This window comes from Erythrolamprus reginae, chromosome 2 (assembly GCF_031021105.1).
Source record: "Erythrolamprus reginae isolate rEryReg1 chromosome 2, rEryReg1.hap1, whole genome shotgun sequence".
Lineage (NCBI taxonomy): Eukaryota > Metazoa > Chordata > Lepidosauria > Squamata > Dipsadidae > Erythrolamprus > Erythrolamprus reginae.
Window position 1 is genome coordinate 286,352,066 of NC_091951.1, and position 19,162 is coordinate 286,371,227.

The 19,162-nt window shown below is 40.5% G+C and overlaps 1 protein-coding gene across 5 annotated transcripts in view; it reads left to right on the forward strand.

Moving 5' to 3' along the window:
* SYK (spleen associated tyrosine kinase) overlaps positions 1–19,162 on the forward strand; it is a 52,286-nt gene that overhangs the window by 19,108 nt on the left and 14,016 nt on the right. For 2 of the 5 annotated variants that reach the window (XM_070742822.1, XM_070742823.1), the window contains exons 4-8: positions 737–875; positions 3,681–3,768; positions 8,918–8,958; positions 11,432–11,500; positions 17,547–17,631. In XM_070742822.1, the coding sequence (XP_070598923.1) occupies positions 737–875; positions 3,681–3,768; positions 8,918–8,958; positions 11,432–11,500; positions 17,547–17,631 (422 nt within the window). The remainder of the gene's footprint in view (positions 1–736; positions 876–3,680; positions 3,769–8,917; positions 8,959–11,431; positions 11,501–17,546; positions 17,632–19,162) is intronic. The other 3 variants (XM_070742825.1, XM_070742826.1, XM_070742824.1) reach the window with 2 other exon arrangements.

A 19,162-nucleotide genomic window follows, 5' to 3' on the forward strand; every position in this document is an offset into this window, starting at 1 on the left:
ATATATATTCAGAAAAAAATGGAAAAGTTGGAATGTTTTACCATATCTGGTGGTTAATTTTTGTGGCGAATGATCAACAGCAGAATGAACCAAATTATAAATACTAATTTATGTTTGCTACCAGTTATTTTCCTGTTAGGTATTGCTAAATTTTACATAAACATACAAAAGAGATTGAACTGTCTTTATATTTATATTTGCTGCCAGGATATTTTATAAGTCATATTTAATTCGGTTGATAGCTTGCTGCCATATCTGAGATTCGGATTCTCTTAAAATAAATATTATTTAAACGAAGGTGGTTTATTTTCAGAAGATAAATCTTTAAAAATCATTTTAAAATTATTTTTAATAATAATTAAACATAACAGTATTGAAACTGCTAAAGTATTAAAATGTCATGAAACTATCTTTATAATTGTTTTGATTTAATCATAAATTGCTATATAAGGATAACATTTGAAATGTTTCTTTCAGCAGAATAAGTTCTGCTTTCATTTTAAGTTTATCTTAACATTATTCTGCAAACTTTTATGTGTAATTTGCAGTTTCTGTTTCTTTTTTCTCCTTTTCCTTTTAAAATAAGTCACTTCGAGAAGGGTGGCATAGAAATCAATCAATCAATCAAACAAACAAGCAAACAAACAAACAAACAAATAAATAAATAGATTTTTGCAGCCCTTTTCTTTATATGGACTACAATTTACATTATTGTTGTTGTTATTTTACTTTTTAGGATTAGAGAAAGAGATAACAGTGGATCCTATGCTCTTTGTTTACTCAATGAAGGCAAGGTAGCACATTATCGAATTGATAAAGACAAGAAAGGAAAGCTTTCAATACCAGCTGGAAAGAAATTTGATACTTTATGTCAGGTTTGTTGAATGGTATTTACTTAACTATTTAACCTCTATGCTGGTTTCTATAATTATTTTCATAGTTAGATTTATTGAAGCTTTGTGTATGTATGTTGTGTTTGGTTGTGTGTACAAAATATTCCATGTTTAATATTGATTAAATTAATCTATCCAATTAGGATAACCCAGCAAGTTTTGTGACAGAGCAGATTCAGAAAGATATTTGCAATAATAGATCTATCTGTACATAATAGATCTATAGATATTTAGATCTATAATGTATCGATTATATTTAGATCTATTTAGAGCTTCATTTATACCTAAGTACTGTAAATGAAAATAGCTATTGAAAATGAAATCTAGGATTCCATTTCAGAATATTTCAAATATTTGCTCTATCTTGAGTGGATTTCAGTTATAAAACATCTCAAAAGAGAGAATACCTTGGGAAATTGTAATCTTGGAAAGGATTGAAACAATCACAGTTAAAAAAAAACACCTTTGTTTGAAAAAAAATATTTGAAACATTAGACAAGACTACACACAAAAACATGCATAGAAGGAAAAAACAAAACAAACATATTTAAATTGTCATCCCTAGTTGAATACTGATAAATATATTTGAAAGATAATAATTCTTGCTTTCATTTATTTTAAAATGTTTTAATGATTGTGACATTATTTTAATTGTTGATTGAACTTCACCCAGATTCACATTCCTTGAGATGTACACCCCTATCTCAATCTACCTATATAACACTGTAGAGCAGGGGTGTCAAACTCAATTTCATTGAGGGCTGCATCAGGGTTGTGTTTGACCTTAGAGGTCAGGGTTTAGGGATAACTGGATGGGCGTGGCCATGCTAGGTGGGCCCAGCTCAAAGTCACTCATGTCAGGGCACCTGTAGTAGCCAAGTGCTAAGGCAGGAGTTCCCTGAGACCCTAGCTTACACTCATCATAATCTTCCTTCCTTCCTACCTTCCTTCCTTCCCTTCTTTTTCTTTCCCTCTACATTCTCCTTTCTTCCACTATTTTCTTATTTTTCCTTCCTTGTTCTCTTCCCATCTTCTCATCTTTTTCTTTCCTATTTCCCTTTCTCCTTTCATGTCTCTTCTTGCATGCTCAGATGCAAAGGGGGAAACATTTCTCCAGTGAAGGGCTACCAAAATTTTTACTACCACACTGTGGGCGTTGCTTATGCAGGACGTACTGCATTTTCTTTCAACATCTTTCAATGCAAATTGGGTACTCTGGGATGGAGCTCCATTTTCGCTACCCCACTGCATTCCCCCCTATCTGGGGAGTAGCCCACCCCTGCACTTATCTTTTTGTCATGTTTTTAGTTTGTTTTGATAGGCCTCTGCCAGTGAAAACAGAGCCCGGGGCAATGTGTGCTGCCATGCCCCATTTTTGGCCATGACAGCCTCCTGTAGCCCTCTGCCAGCAAAAATGGAGCTCCGTTTTCATTGGCAGAGGCACTGTGGACTAGTCTTTTGCTGTTTCTAGGCCAGCCCCACAGGCCAGTTCTAAGTACCATGGGCCAGCCTGCAGGCCTTGAGTTTGATACCCCTGTTATAGAGTGAGTTCCTTTTAGTTTGTATACTAAAACTTTACACATATTTCTTGTTGATGGAAAAGAAGAGGTAAAGTTGTTAAAATAAATAAATTGCGCATTGTGACATCACAACACAAACTATGTAACTATGTGCCCAATTTCAGGAAATGTTTGAAAAGTGAGGATTTATATTCTGACATCACGATGGACTGTTAATCAGTTTTGCAACACCATAAGTTGTAGTGGATTTTTAGGAATAATTTTAGAAGTGGGATGAACTGTTAATTTGACTCGCTGGGATTCCCTTCATTTTTGCTGGTGCTGCTTTGAATCCCAGCGAGGGGAGTCTCAGGGAAATCCCAGCAGCACAGGAATGGGTGCTTCAGCTGGCAACGGAAGTCCGGAGCCTGGAGGTGGGGTTTCCTTGTACTTGAAATGCTGTAATTTTTTTTCATCATAGTTTTTAAAATTTTAATAAAAATAATTATCTCAGAAGTTCTCAACTTCTTATGAAATTGCCAAATTATTTCTAGTCCAGCTTGTTGACTGAAACCTTATACAGTGGTCCCCCGAGTTTCGCGATCTCGATCATTGCGAAACGCTATATCGCGATTTTTCAACCCGGAAGTAAAAACACCATCTGCGCATGCGCACCCTTTTTTCTATGGCCACGCATGCGTAGATGGCACCGGGCAGATCAGCTGCTGGGCGGCTTCCCTGGGTCTTCCCCCTCTTGCTGGCGGGAGGGCGAGCGGCGGGCATCAGCGAGGAGTTTGCGTGGGCGGCGGGGAAACCCCAGCGCCGCTTCCCAGCTGAGTCCTGAAGCCAAACGCGGAAGTTCGCTTCAGGACTCAGCTGGGAAGCGGCGCAAGCGAACGGCGTGGGTGGGCGAAGGGCGGGCGCACGGGCAGGCGGCGGACAAGCGGCGGGCGGACACGCGGCGGGCGCGGCAGCAGCGAGGAGTTTGCGTGGGCGGCGGGGAAACCCCAATCTTCGGCTCCTCGCTGCTGCGGCGGAAGTAAAAACACCAGCTGCGCATGCGCAGATGGTGTTTTTACTTCCGCACCGCTACTTCGCGAAAAACCGATCATCGCGAGGGGTCCTGGAACGGAACCCTCGCGATAATCGGGGGACCACTGTATTTATGTGCAATATTAAGTAGAAATTATAATCCAAAATGTTAGTTTTGGGCTGGAACCAATAGCTTGTACATGCATTTGTTTTTGTTAATTACTGCTACTTGTATTTTATTTTATCCAAATGACAGCTAGTGGAACATTATTCCTACAAAGCAGATGGACTTCTAAGAATAATCACAGAGCCAGTTAAAGATCCAGATTTTCAATTAAGAAATAGTAAGTGGCTTATATTTTTAAAATATGGAAATCAAACCCATGCATTGTGTGAATTACTAACATCTGATTGTGTCAAGAAGATGAAAAGAATTCCTAGTAATGAAATTAAAAGTACTCTTAACAGTGTCATTATTGGCATAATTAACTTAATTTTTCTGAAATACAATTTCTTTTTTAAAAATGTATTTACTGTTGGGGTGTCAAACTATTGCAGGATTTCATTGAGGGCTGCATCAGGGCTGTGTCCAAGCTTGGAATGGTGTGTGTGTGCGTGTGTGTGCATGCGCACAGCATGCTAAAGAAGTCATTCTTCTCCTAAATCCCAGATATCACAGGGAGTGGGATTTCCCTATGTCACTTTATAGATGTGATGTTTGCAGCCAAATATGCAATCTCTCACTGTCCGGTGGATCCCACTCTCCTTGTTGAGATCATTGATGGCCGGATGCTTCTGTCTGGGCCTATTGACCACCATGCAATCCTTTCGCCTGGCCATTGGCTTTCATGAGAAAGCCATCCAGTTTTATATTACCTCTGGCCTGCATTTCCCATGGTCTTGGGCTTGGCTTGGCTGTGGATGCCCAGTGTGCAAATCTACTGGTCCCAGAACCTCACTATTTTCCTGAGCTTGCAATGCGTGGACCACACTTGCCAAGTGTGTGCAGGCCAGTTGCTGAGTCCACCCAGGGTGTCCTTGGCTTTTGACCTAGTGGACTTCGCAGATGTCTTCAGCGAGCAAGAGGCAGACCACTTGTCCCCACACTGGCCATACAACTGTCCCACTGATTTGTTTCTGGATGCGTCACTCTCCATGGGTAGTTTGTATTCGATGTCAGACTCTGAGTTGACTATGTTACATGATTTCCTGGACAAAAATCTGGCTTGGGGTTTTATCCGGCCCTTGTCATCACCAGTGTCTGCCCTGGTGTTGTTCGTAAAGAAGAAGAAAGGAAATTTGAGGCTTTGTTGCAACTACTACAAATGAAATGCCATCATGGTGCACAATTGGTATCCTCTTTCCCTTATTCCCGAACTGTTGGAACAGCTCCGAGAGGCTACAATCTTCACCAATTGGACCTGCGTGGAGCTTATAACTTATTTCAGATCTGGCCCGGGGATGAATGGAAGACTGTTGGGTACCACACACAGTTCTTTGAAGTATACCATGATGCTGTTTGGGCTGACCAAGCCCCCCGCCATCTTCCAACATTTTATGAAGGACATCTTCTGAGACCTCTTAGACCAGTTTGTCATAATTTACCTGGATGGCATTTTGATCTACTCTTCCTCCAGGAGAGCTATCAGCAGCACTACACCTTGTCCTGCAATATATCTGGGAGAACTGTTTATATGCAAAACAGGAGAAATGCCAGTTTTTTCAGTCCACCATTGGGTTCCTGGGACATCGCATCTCTCCTGAGGGTATTGCAATGCAGCTGAGCAAGGTTGAGTCTTTGTGCAGTTGGCAACCTCCTCGGCAAGTGAAGAATGTTCAATGACCTCTTCTGAGCACAACTACGCCATCTATAGAAGGAGTTATTGGCCATTAACATGGCATTTGAGGCCTGGAGGGTGCCCGATATCAAATTGACGAACGGGCCACAAAAACCTGAACTTCCTGCAGACTGCCCAGAAATTGAACCAACACCAGATTCGATGGTCCCTCTTCTTTGCCAGGTTCAATTTCCACATCACTTACATTCCAAGTGGTCACAACCAAAGGGTGTACACGCTCTCACAGAAACCGGAGTACTCCTGCACCGAAGACCAACTCCCGTACCAGATAGTATAGAGTTTTTCTCTGCGGTTCAGGACCCAGTAGACTTACAGGCTCAGATATGGGAAATGCAGCAGCACAACACTTGAGTGGAGTAACAGAAGAAAGACGTGGGGCCAGTCTTTCTGTGGACATTCACTGAGGAACTCTTGTGGTACCAAGATGCTATATGTGCCAGTGGGGCCACTCCAGGGACTTAGCCTCTTGCAGTGCCATGATAATCCTTCAGTGGGACACTTTGGTTTCTTCAAGACCTTGAACCTGGTTTCCCATACCTTCTGGTGGCCCCGATTATGACATGACGTCCAAGCCTATGTCACGTCATATGTATGATGCCGGCAGGCCAAGATGGCAACAGGAGCCCCCCAGAGCTGCTCCAGCCATTGCCAGACTCGTCAATCTTGGACTCGGAGGAAACTGCTTCCTGCAAAATTTCACTGCATCAGCATTATGGTTGCCCTTGAAGAGTCAGTTGCATGTAAGACTATTATATCATATTAATTCATGAGTGTATTAACATGGCACAAACAAGATTAACATTTCAAATATGAGCAAATATTTCAAATAAATCTGCAAAAACAAATTTAAAACAAAGAAAAACATAAGCTTTTTAGTTCTCTTTCTCTCTTACCTGAGCCGGATGCTTGGCATCATGTATTGGTGACAAGTTCATCCATGTTTGGAGTTAGGTTCTGGACTGTGGAAATTCTCAGGATACAGTGAAAATGTGCATCAGTGAGAGCCTTTTTGTGAGCACTTTTTCATCAAGGAGAAAAGTAGCTCACACAGGTATGTATTTCCAAACAGGCACAGCCTTCGAGCAGCTTGTAGGTAGAATTGGGAAATCATTTCAGAGATGAACCTAGTGAATTGTGGAAGGAAGAAAAAACCAGTGATTCACCATCACTTGGAAGCTGGTCTAGCAGCCACAAGAGCTGCTCAACCTCCCTAGTTAAGCTATATCCACTTCTGATCAGTTTCTGCGTTTCAGTGTCTCTGATTGTATGGAGGGAAAAACCGAAACACAATTCAGCTTTTACAAATAGGAAACAAAGAACTATGGTCTCCATCTTTTCCCAACAACTCTCCAACATCCAAGAAGCCAAATATCCATCCAGATTTCTCAGGCAATGCTGGTTAAATCCTTTGGGGCTTTCTTGTGGGTCTGTCTTTTGGGGGCAAGACCCAAAGCATCCCTCCATTGACTTCCAGACCTTTCCCACAAAGCCTTGGAATGTGGTGTGCTTTGGGGGCCCAGGGATCAAGAGGATAGAGGCTTATGGGAGAGGATGCCCATCAGGTGTTGGGTGCCAGTGATTTAACATGTGTGGTGTGCCAATAAAGGGTTTGGGGCCTCTGAGCAATGTCTCCTATGCCACCCTCGCTGTACCCTAGTGATATCAGGGTACTTCATCACCTTTGATTGATATCCTCCAGTTTAAGTACCTTTAAAATGGTAGGGAAATCCATTGATATCCTCCAGGAAATCCATTGATATCCTCCAGTTTAAGTACCTTTAAAATGGTAGGGAATAGAGTTTGGCATGAAGGTGTTCCATAGATCAGAATATATATTGTAGTAAGTTTTATTTCTGTTACAAGGTCTATTGCGGTATTTTATGTGTAATACTGTATAAAATTACAATACATACAATTCAAATCCCATTGTTCTTTACCACAACAGTGTATTGCATCTACTTTTGTAAATTAAAATCTAGCAGGCCTAAACATTTCAACTGGTTAGTATAATACCTGATTAAAAACTGTAGTACCCTTACAGTTTCTGGGAGTTGGATCTAATCACATTGAAGGCTGGATCCAGCCTGTGGGCCTTGAGTGTGACACCCTGATCTATTGCATCAATTAGAGAAACATAATTTTTTCTCAGTTTGGAGTGGTAATATATGGTGTAAGGATGTGTGAGGAAGGAGGGGCATTTATATACCGATATGTGATCCATTCCGAACGTCATATTCTTGTAAACAAGGAATATGCAAATACCTCTAGATAACTTGGCTGATTTCAGATTGTAGATCCATGTCACTAAAACCAAACTTCCAATGTGAGTGCTGGTAAATCAAAGCTTCACTATTATACAAAACTACATTTTCCTTGATTTATAATAAGTTATAGTTAGTTTATCCACCTGGGGCCAATTTTAGGGAGAGTTACAGTACATTTTGCTCCCAATTTATTTATTTTATTTATGTATTTATTTACTATTAAGAGTTGGAAGTTGTAGGTCATCTAGTCCAATTCCCCACTGAAGCAGGACTCCCTACATCATTTCAGACATATGGCAATCCAGTCTCCCTTTGAAAGTCTCAAGTGTTGGAGCTCTCACAAGCTGTTCTACTGGTTGATGGTTCTCACCATCAGAAAGTTCCTCCTTATTTCCAGATTGAATTTCTCTTTGGTCAGTTTCCATGCATTATTCCTTGTCTAGCCTTCTGGTTCTTTGGAAAACAGCCTGGCCCCGTCCTCTCTGTGGCAGCCCCTCAAGTATTGGAACACTGCTATCATGTCTCTCCTGGTCCTTCTCTTCGCTAGACTGGCCATGCCCAGTTCCTGCAACCGCTCTTTGTATGCTTTAGTTTCCAGTCCCCTTATCATCCTGGTTGCTCTCTTCTGCACTTTCTCTAGAGTTTCAATGTCAATTTGCCCTTTTGCTGATGATGAACTAGTAATGATGCACTTCTACTTTTTAGCCTGTTGAAAAAGCCTGTAGTAAATTGTTCTATTGTATAAGATCCTCTTGAGCAGCAGACAGAAGTTTATACATAAACTTTACTATTCCAGATAAATCTATTCCAGGGTCAATTCACATGTGCTCATTTTGTTTACTTTCATTTTTTTAAATGAAACTGAATTTGTCTTTGTATGGCGATAAAGTTTGTCTTTATTCCTTGAAGCTGATCTTAATAATAAGTCATAACCAGGGGTGGGATCCTCCCACTTCATCCCAGATTGCCCGAACTGGTAGCAACCCACTAGTGATGTCACAATGGTGTCATGGATCCAGCTTGGTCAGTACTGGTCCGTAATCACATTATCGATTTGTGGGGATTTTTTTTCTGAATATTTTACTGTGTGGAAGTTTTTTCCTGTGCTGCTGCTTGAAAAAGCCCCCGCCCCCTGCCCGCCCCCAGGTTTATACTTACCTTTATTCCTTTGCCCGAAGCACAGCTGATCAGCTCCTCAGCTATGTTTTGGGCTGATTATAGCTACTGATCATGCGTGGAAGCAGAATTGCATAAGGGGGCATACCCCTGTGCACAAGCGTAACAATATGAACTGATGGCGAAGGTAAGTGGAATCCATCCCTGGTCACAACTGATATTTTTATAGTAATTGATATATCTTTTTACCTTAGATTCATTGCCCCCAAAAGTTTCTAAACCTCGCCACTCCACGGTAAGAAAATATACTGGTGAAAACCAGTAATATTTTAAATAATAAAAAGTCTGGCAATATTTAAGTGTTTTTTATGGTTTATGTGTTACTAATGAAATAAGTAGTTTTAGATATATTTGTTTGCTCTGTAAGGAAGTGCATATAGGATTTGAATGCATTAGAAGCAGAAAGTATAAATGCAGAATATGAAATAAAATAATGGGGACTAAAAGAAATACTCCATGTGACAAATTTACAGAGATTCATGTAAGATATTTAAAGAAGAAAATAATAAGCCCAGTCCAGTAAGGCTCTTGGTCCCAAACATTAAACTTTATTGGAAATTCTTGTCCTGGTTTGTAGGACTGGATTTTATCCTTTCCATTCACTTCATGCTAAAGTAAGCATGTATTTGACTTACCATATTTTTCGGAATATAAGACACACCTTTTTCCTCCCTAAAAGTGGCTGTAAATTCAGGTGCATCTTATACTCTGAATGTAGAATTTTTTTTGAAGCTTTTTTCCCCCAGCCCTAATTAAGTGCTAACGATTTTCCCAGCTCTTATCTTGCAGGTTCTTTCATTGTTACTGTCTGCGAAGAATGTTTTCCAAGCTCTAAGTCTTTGCAGAGTTTTTTTCATTACTCTAACTTGCTCCAAGTAAGTTTTTTTCCAGCCCTAACCAGGTGCTAACAATGTTCCCAGCTCTTACCACTTGCAAGCTCCTTCATTGTTTCTCTCTGCTAAGAATGTTTTCCAAGCCCTGTTTTTGCAGGGTTTTTTCCATTGCTCTAACTTGCTCTAAATGTTTCTTTCCAGCTCTAATCAGGTGCTAATGATGTTCCCAGCTGTTACCCAGTTCCAAGCTCTTTCACGGTTACTCTTTGTGCAAAATGTTTTCCAAACCATGTCTTTGTAGATATTTTTATTGTTCTATTTGCTCCAAATGTTTCTTTCCATCCCTAACCAGGTGCTAAGAATGTTTCCAGCTCTTACCGGCTTGCAAGATCTTTCATTGTTACTCTCTGCTAAGAATGTTTTCCAAGTCCTAAGTCTTTGCAGGGTTTTTTTCATTGTTCCAGCTTGCTCCAAATGTTTCTTTCCAGCTCAAACCAGATGCTAACAATGTTCCCAGTTCTTACTGGCTTGCAAGGCCTTTCATTTTTATTCTCTGCGAAAAATGTTTTCCAAGCCCTAAATCTTTGCAGTTTTTTTTATTGCTCTACTTGCTCAGAATTTTTCGTTCCAGCCTTAACCAGGTTCTAACAATGTTCCCAGTTCTTACTGGCTTGCAAGCTCTTTCATTGTTATTCTCTCCAAGTAAGGTTTTTTAAAAAGCTCTAACCAGGGGATAAAATAATGTGCTGAAATGACTAGACTAAGGATGTTAGCCAGATGGATATCTTGTAAGCAGATTCTTTTCCCTATTTTCCTCCCCCAAAACTAAAGTGCGTCTTATACTCCGGTGTGTCTTATACTCAGAAAAATACGGTATATGCCGCCCAATCCACACAGGATTCAGGGCAGCTATGTAAGTGGGAAGTGGTTGTTTTAAACTTGTTTGGACTAGTTAAAATACTCTTATCTCTTCTTATGTTAAACATAATCTATTCATTAGGATAAACCATAATGTGACGGTTGGTAAATCTGATCATTGTGCCTTATAAATTGGGGCTTTGTGGTTTAGCATGATACCAACCAATTATGCTTATCTGTAAACATATTTAAACAAACGAGGCCTTAAATTTGTGTATAGATGGCTACTTGTGGTAGATTTGTGAAGCAGTTACCCAAATACTATACCTGGAAGGGAATTAATATGTATCATAAATTACTCTAGGAAGAATCTCTAAAAACTTTGGTTTCACAGAAGCTAATATGTACATTTCCATTAATGTATTGATTAGAGTAAAATGGTCAAACTTTTTCTTAATGGATTGCATGAGGATGGTATATGTTATGAATAAATTCAATTCAATTTCCAATATTTGAATATACATAAAACAAATTATGCCATTGGGGAAAAGAAATAAAAAATTGAAGTTTGCAATCAACAAAATTTCTTAATATCTCCCAAATTATTGCTAAATATATAAGGCTGTATGTCCCAGTTATGATCTTTAAAACTAGCAACAGAGCAAGCTGACTATAAAGCCAAAAGTTCTAAGTAAAAATCTAACCATTGTCATCAAATCCAGAATTGTTTCTACTTATAACAGACCATTGTAATCAATAAACCTACAAATAAATAATTTAAGATCTATTGATTTTAGTGGATCTCTCTTAAAATAAATTAAAGTTTGAATTTAGCCAGTGTTTTGATGGGAGCAAACATCCATTTAACTTTAAAAACCATTGATTATAATGTACATCACAAAATATGCTATACTTAGAACAGATCTATTTTAAATGACAGAAAAAATAGATATGTATTTTTTTTAATATTTTCTTCATGCATTTATTCATTCTTTTGATATTCTTTATGGTTTCTAGACTTGGTCAACAGGTGGACTTATCACCAGAATCAAATCATACACTTTCCCAAAGCCAGGAAGCCATAAGGTGCAATTAAACACACTTTTGTTAAGACCTACCATATATTTAAAATTTTCATTCATTTTGCTGACTTACAAATCTTTTTGTAGTTTATTCTGCTTCTTGTTGCTAATCAGCTCTGAGCATCTAGCACCTTTCTTCAGCTTTCATTTCTTAATTTATATAATTAACCCATGGCTATTTTGTACTCTGCATTTTATTTGTTTTGAAATACAGCAATGATTTGTTTTATAATAATTATATTGGTTAGAAAGAAAATAAGTATTTTACAAGCAGGTCTAATTTCTGAAACATCAAGCAGCCTAAGTTGCAATGCATTGTCCTCTTCTGAAAAGTAATTTTAGCTTGACTGGCATGAGTGTGAATGCAGGACAGTGGTGGATTGCTACCAGTTTGGATGAGCCTGTGGTGGAAATTTGACCCCATTCACTGAACTGGTAGTGATGGTCAGTTTGCCACACACACACCAAAATGGTTCCCTGGTTGCCACTGCTTGAAAGTGACTTGCAACAAACTCTTGGCGCATGCGCAGAAGATAAATACCCAGATGTGACACGTGCATCACATAACTTCCAACTTCCAATTTTTATAACTTGTGACGCACTTCTGAACTGATAGGGAAGGTAAGAGAAAACCCACCTCTGCAGGGCTTAATAGATCAATTCAACTCCCATCTCAACATCTTAGAGATGCCCAAGAAAAGTACAAAGAGGAGATTAGATAAGAGCACTCTGATCTTGTCTAGGTTGCTTGGGTGGCCATCAGGAGTAGAAACAGGTTGCAGGAAAAGTCATTGAATAAATTCTCAAGCCTAAGCTAGCAGTCAGATAGATTACCTCCTCCAGATTCAATAGGAGAAATGCAACTTCCTTCAAAGCTACTTGTGCCTCCACCAGGAGATCATAGCCTAGACTTTATAAATCCCTTGCCTACATAATTCAAAGCATTGCACTAATTTCTGCTACATATCTATCAAAATATAATAAGTCTGCTGGTGCTATTGAGTGTTTTGATTGCCATTTTGTAATCTCTTACAAGGCTTTCCAGCTTCCTAGTCCAATGCAAATTCCTATATGATATACAATAAACAAAATAGTTCATGGATCTCATTGTGCTACAGAAATTCTTCTAATAGAAAAGGTTTAAAAAAAATTATTAGAATATTAACTATGTTGATGAGTATAAAAAAACATAAATATTGTGTTTATTCACAGCCTATTATGAGTTTTAGATATTTTACCTAAATGTTACAGGTAAAGGAGAGGCTTGGTTTACAAAGCAGATTTACAAACATTTGTTTCTTTTCCCATCACATGGGTCATACTCACCTCTTCACAACTAAATAAAGAAAAGTTAATCCGTTTTGCCTCTCTCCTTAATTGTGTTAAAGTTTCATACGAATGAGTTTCATATAGTGATTCTCCAGTGTTATCAGTCAATTTAGTTCTGTCTTCAGCCCTGGGGAACTGAGAGTGTTGAAACTGACAGAACTAAATTGATTAATAACATTGAAGAATTACATTGTGCTTTAGAGAAGACAGGAACATTAAGTGATTTGTAATCTTACCTTATACTATCTGGGTTTTCTCTGTTTCATTCAAAGTAGGGCTCTTACATTTTTCTAGCACAGTGGTGTCAAATTCAATTTCATTGAGAGCCACATCAGGGTTGTGTTTGACCTCGGGGGGGCTGTGAGGTTATGGACAAGGGCACAGCCAGCTCAATGCCACTCATATCAGGGGTACGTGTGGTGGCCCGAGCACTGTCCCAGTGAAAATGGAACTCAGGAAGGCCGTGCATGGCCCTCCTCAGCTCCATTTTCCTGGCAAAGGGCTGCAAGAGGCAGATGGGGGGGGGGACTGTGAGGTCATGGTCAGGACGCATGGCCAGCTCAATGTCACTCATGACGGGGGGTACCTGTGGTGGCCCAAGCACTGTGCCAGCCAAATATGGAGCTCAGGAGAGCCATACATGGCCCTCCTGAGTTCTGTTTTCACTAACAGTGGTACAACAGTATGGTCCTTCACTGTTTCTAGGCCTGTCCTGTGGGCCAGATCAAAACACTCCTGTTCTAGCAGATATAGGTACAGTAGTCCCTCGCTATACCGCGCTTCACCTACTGCGGCTTCACTTCATCGCGGGTTTCTGAGGAAGCCAATCGGCAGATTTAAACAGCCCGCCGAACTCGATCGGCAGGTTTTTTTTAAAAAAAAAAATCTAAAATTGTAAATACTGTATTTAAATACTGTATCTAAAATAAATACTGTGTGGGAAGGGTTTATAAACACTTAAAACAAAGAAAACTTACCAAACAATTACAATATAAATACTTACCGTGTTTCCCCGAAAGTAAGGCAGTGTCTTACTTTCTTTTTATCCCCAAAAGCCCCACTATGTCTTACTTTCGGGGTATGTCTTATATTGTCCCGGGCAAGGGTTGTATAAATACATTAGTAAACATGAAATAACAAATGCTATCTTTAGAATCACTTCCCAAACATAATATACAAAAAAACCCCAAGCGTGTCACATAGTTCGGTTTAAAAAAAATTGACCTGTTGTGGATTTCTACCGTTTTTGCATATCTTTGCCAACAAATGTTACCACAACTTCTACAGGGATCCTACTAGCATATTATAGAGAGAGACTTTATTTCAGTATACAGAATGTAACTTTTTCCATATTCACTGAGACATAGAGTTATCCATCAGTTTCTCCTAATGTTATTTAGTTCTAAACATTCTTCAAAAAACTAAAAAGCAAAAGAAAGTATGTACTGCTTGCCTATTTTACATAAATAAAATATACTCATTTCTGGCCAAAATGTAATATTTCCTTATAATACACACACACACACATTCACATATATATATAAATAAGCCTGCAACAATATTAAAATTATGAGTAAACAAATTTCAAATATTAATTCCAAGTTAATTACAGCAATAGCAACATGTTCTATAATTTTAATTACATTCAAACACAATTTTAATTTTGATGGAATAGTAAACTTTTATAGCCCTATATTAAGAAAAATCATCAAAGCTCATTGTTTTATATTTGTTTGATCAATATATTTTTCCTGATTCTACTCTGCCACATAGTTTTCTACAGCAATTTTAAGTTATGTACCAGAGATCCAGTTTTATTATGAGTTTAAATGAGAAGTTATTTAGTCACTTTCAATTTATGGATAAGCCCTTCAGCATGAAACTGGATACAATGGATAAAACAAAATGATATCTTAGCTGGTAATTCGGTATTTCAAGGAATACCTTCTCTATTATGGAGGACTATGAAACCTTCAGACATTTTCAACTATTTTCTTCCAGGTGCTTCCTATCCCACTCATGTTTGAGGGAAGCATGCATGGTACCCACAAAAGACTACTTACGGGACCATATCCTGCCACATACCTCCCAGAGACCAATCAGATCACACGGGGTTGGCCTTATCCAAGTCCCATCAACTAAGCAAGTGCAGGTTGGCAGGCCAGCGGGAGAGGGCCTTCTCTGTTCTGCCCTGGCCCTTTGGAACCAACTACCCTCGATATTCCTCCCTCCCCTCCCCACCCGCGCACCTGCTTCGCCTCGCTAAATAGGGTCTAGCGCCTGAGGGAGGATGAGAAATTTAACGGCCATGGGGAAAGGCAACCGAGCGAGACTCGTGAGGTAAACTCGTTTCTAAGCATGGACCAGCAAAAGGCGGCGGCGGGAGGGAATAGAAAGAACAACTGGAGAGATGGAGCCGTACTGGGCTACCCAGGCTTCAAAGAAAAAAGTTCGCTTCAGGGCAAGGGGGCGCAACCGACGCCGCTTTCGTAAGACCCCAGAATCCCTCTAAGTTCCAGTTGCTAACAAAACAAGCCGCGGAGATCGGTCTGTGCGCCCACCTCCTGCCTTTCTGAGGGGACAACTCCGACACCTTCCCCCCTTCCCGGCCCCGCTCGCTCCCGCAGGTTTCCACTGCGGTCTCACCCTTTCGCTTGCTCTACCCGTTCCCCCTCCTTCCGAGGCCCCTTAACGAACTTTAACCGCTTCTTCCTCGACGACTGCCTCTCTTTCTTCGTCGCTCCCCGCGCCCCACCACCCGGCTTCAACTTGAGGAGAGGCGAGTCCTTTTTCCTTCAGCTGGCTGCCTTTGCACAGGGCCCGACGGCGGGCAGCGTCGAAGTACCTGTTAAAGGGACAGGCCGCGGCAGCTGCTTTCGGAGTGAAGGGAGGGGGGGGGAGTTCGGTGAAGTCGTCTCCTCCTTCTCCTCCCGGGCGCTCCGCATCCACTTGCGCTTCTCCTTCTTCCCTCTCACCTCGCCGAGTCAGGCGCAGAAGGCTTAGCGGGGGTCCCCGGGCGGCGGGACGACTCCCTTTCCCTGCCCCCGCTGTCCCAAGGCCATGTCCATGGGCTCGCTGAGCGATGCCGAAGACCTCCCTGAGGCGGAGATCCTGGGCAGCCTGAAAATGGACCGCTGCCGCTCGCTGGCCGCTCCACGCCACAGCCCCGTGCAAGGCTCGGCCGGCGAGCGGGGCTCCCCGGGCAAAGGCCGGGGCGCGGCGGCGGGCAAGGCGTGTAAGAAAACCCCGGGCAAGAAGAGCCCTCCGGGAACGGCTCCCCCCCCCCCCGCAATACCCCCGTGTTTCCCCGAAAGTAAGACATATGTCTTACTTTCGGGGTACGGCTTATATTTGCCGACCCCCCTGAAACCCCCCATATGTCTTAAAATCGGGGGTGTCTTACTATCGGGGAAACACGGTAAATAAGTACTATCAGTCGATAAATTCCCCATCGCGGATTTCACCTATCGCGGCCAGGTCTGGAACGTAACACCAGCGATAGGTGAGGGACTACTGTACTTACATAGTGTATGTACTGTGAAATTCATAAGCATCTATTAATTACTACCAATTCCCTTTAAAAAGTTCAGCACCAGTAACAATTATTCTCCTTTTCTGTGGCATATACAACAAATAAAACTATAAGTGATTTAGTAGCAGCAGATTTTATGTTAAAAACATTTGTAACTGACTTCTATTCTTTCCTTGAAAAGTGATGCTCAAATAGTATCCAGGATTCCAACTGCCATCATAGAGGCAACTCTAAGTATATGCTACTTTGTAAATATTTATGAAGTAATACATTTTATTTATAAACAAACGTATCAAGTTGCTAGTTCTCTCTCTCTCTCTCTCTTTAAAGATACTTAAATTGTTTTGCTGGCAATATAATACCTTTGTGGCTTGGCTTTTTAAATCAAATTTATCTCAAAACCTTCCACTTTCTTGGAATATCAGTTTTGGGAAACTTCTACAATTTAACTGGAAGCATGTTAAAATTGAATTTACAGATGAAGTGATAAAAACAATGAAATATATTAGCAAAATTCTTTTATTGCTGTAATGTAGAGTTACAACTAGTATATTTCATTCTCTGTGTTATTTAGACATTGTTTTGATTCAAATAGATATTAGTCTGCAAAAATGTGGGAGGGAGGGAGGGAGGGAGGGAGGGAGGGAGGGAGGAAGGGAGGAAGGAAGGAAGGAAGGATTTTATGGCCACCACAACTATCTATTGCAACACGTTTATCTGTGTACATCTATATTTGTCAATTTTCTAGTGTTCCAAGCAAGCTTAATATGTTATTCAAAGTCCAGACACTTTGAAGAATGGTTTATAAAATGAACCATTTATAAAATGAACCATAAAATGAAAATAGTTAAAATATAAAATATATTAGAAGAAAAACACTGAGTAGTTTTAGTGGACACGTGATTCCAAAATAGGATCTATAGTTGTCTAATTGAAATATAAAGCTGTTATTTAATTCTTCTTTAGGAAATTATTTGAAATATTTGCAGAAATCTTTATGCTTTTGCATTATTTTACTACCAAATATAAGCAATAAATAACTTTTCAAAAATTTAGGTAAGATTTGCTCTCTTTCTTTATCTTTGCTTGCAAATTGTTTTTGCTTAATGTTTGTCATGTAATTTTCTTCTTAATGCTCTCTCTTTGACCCCAAATGATTGAAATTTTTTAAAAAATCTTTTTGTCATAGCCCTCTTTCTCTGTTCGTGGCCAGAGAGATGATTCTGCGCTACTTGGAATGTTTAACAATTATGTGCCCTCGTGGGCAAGACGAGGTACGTAATGATATTGTGTCATTTCTAATAATGTCTATAATACAGCAGTGAGGAACATTAACTACCCTATTTTTCGGACTATAATATAAGACGCCAGTATATAAGACACATCAAGATTTCAAAGAGGTAAGTATGGAAAAAAAGGTTTTGTCCTCCCTGGACCCCAGAAATACTCTGCAAGCCTTCCAAGCCCTCTGCTTACCCTGTTGTTGTTATTTTCAAAAAATGGACCCATTTTTCACCCATTTTTGCAAAACAATACACAGAGGGGGTTTGGGAAGCCTGCAGAGTGCTCCTGGGGGCTGGGGGAAGGCAAAAATGCCAGTTTTTTTAAAAAAGGGACTTTTTTTGTAAAAACAGCAGTGTTTTGGCCTTCCCCCAGCCCTCAGGAGCGCTCTGCAAACCCTCTGTGCACCCAATTTTTGCAAAAAAAAGGCCCATTTTTCTCAAAAATGGGACAAGGGGTGGTGCTTCAGGCGGCCAAAAATAGCTGGATTTGGTGTATAAGACAGACCGACATTTCTACCCTCTTTTGGGGAGGGGGAGGTGGGTCTTATACTCCCAAAAATATGGTATTCACAAGTTCAAAGTGCTTATTTATTTCACTACAAGTGAAATCACTTGTTCATGTTTCACTTTGGCCTAAGTCTTATACACACTGAGCTATATAGATGCTTTGTAAAACTGTGGACCAGACATCTCCAAAATTTTCTATGACCTGCTGCCCAGAAAAATGCTGGACTTCAGTTTATTTATTTATCCAGTTTATATGATCTTCCAGCAATCCAATAAACTCTGGGAAGTGGACCAGATAAAAGCAAAGAATTCCATTATAGTCCAAAAATATATAAACTGAACTGAGGCCTAGCAAAGCTATAAACCCACTAACTGCATATATCCATGACATAGCTCCAGTGCTGACAACTGTGCTATACTGCATGTGCATGCACATCTGTGGTTTAGTGGGTTAATTAATATTCCCCAGAGATGGGCCACGCGCCAGAACGGTGGGAACGCCATTCCCGTGACGGAAATGGAGCGCATAACATGCGCAGAAGCAATGAAAACAAGAATTTTCTTGTGTGTGCGTGAATCCTGCACCGGGCCTGCGCGTGAGTCGCGTGGTGGATCGGGAAGGCTGCTCATGGTGGAGCCATCATGAGCAGCGAGGCAGCGGGGCAGACACGTGGATGGGTGGCTGCCACTTAACCTTATTTTGGCCTGTTTTTGAGACTTTTTGCTTCCACACATGCACGGAAGCAACCCCCCCCCCCCCGAAATCTCTTGTTTGCACATGATTTGGCTTCTGCGCATGCGCAGAAGTGGAATCCTGCACCAGGCGTGCATGAACCCCTGCACTCCTGGCCCGTACCGGTAGCGACGGGAATGGTGAGCCGCCCCGAGTCTGCAGAGAGGGGCGGCATACAAATCTAAATAAACATAAACATAAACAAACAACACTGATATTCCCCAGCAACTCTCTTCATCAAAACCAAGAACTGTCCTAATTAAGTCCACAAACAGTTCACAG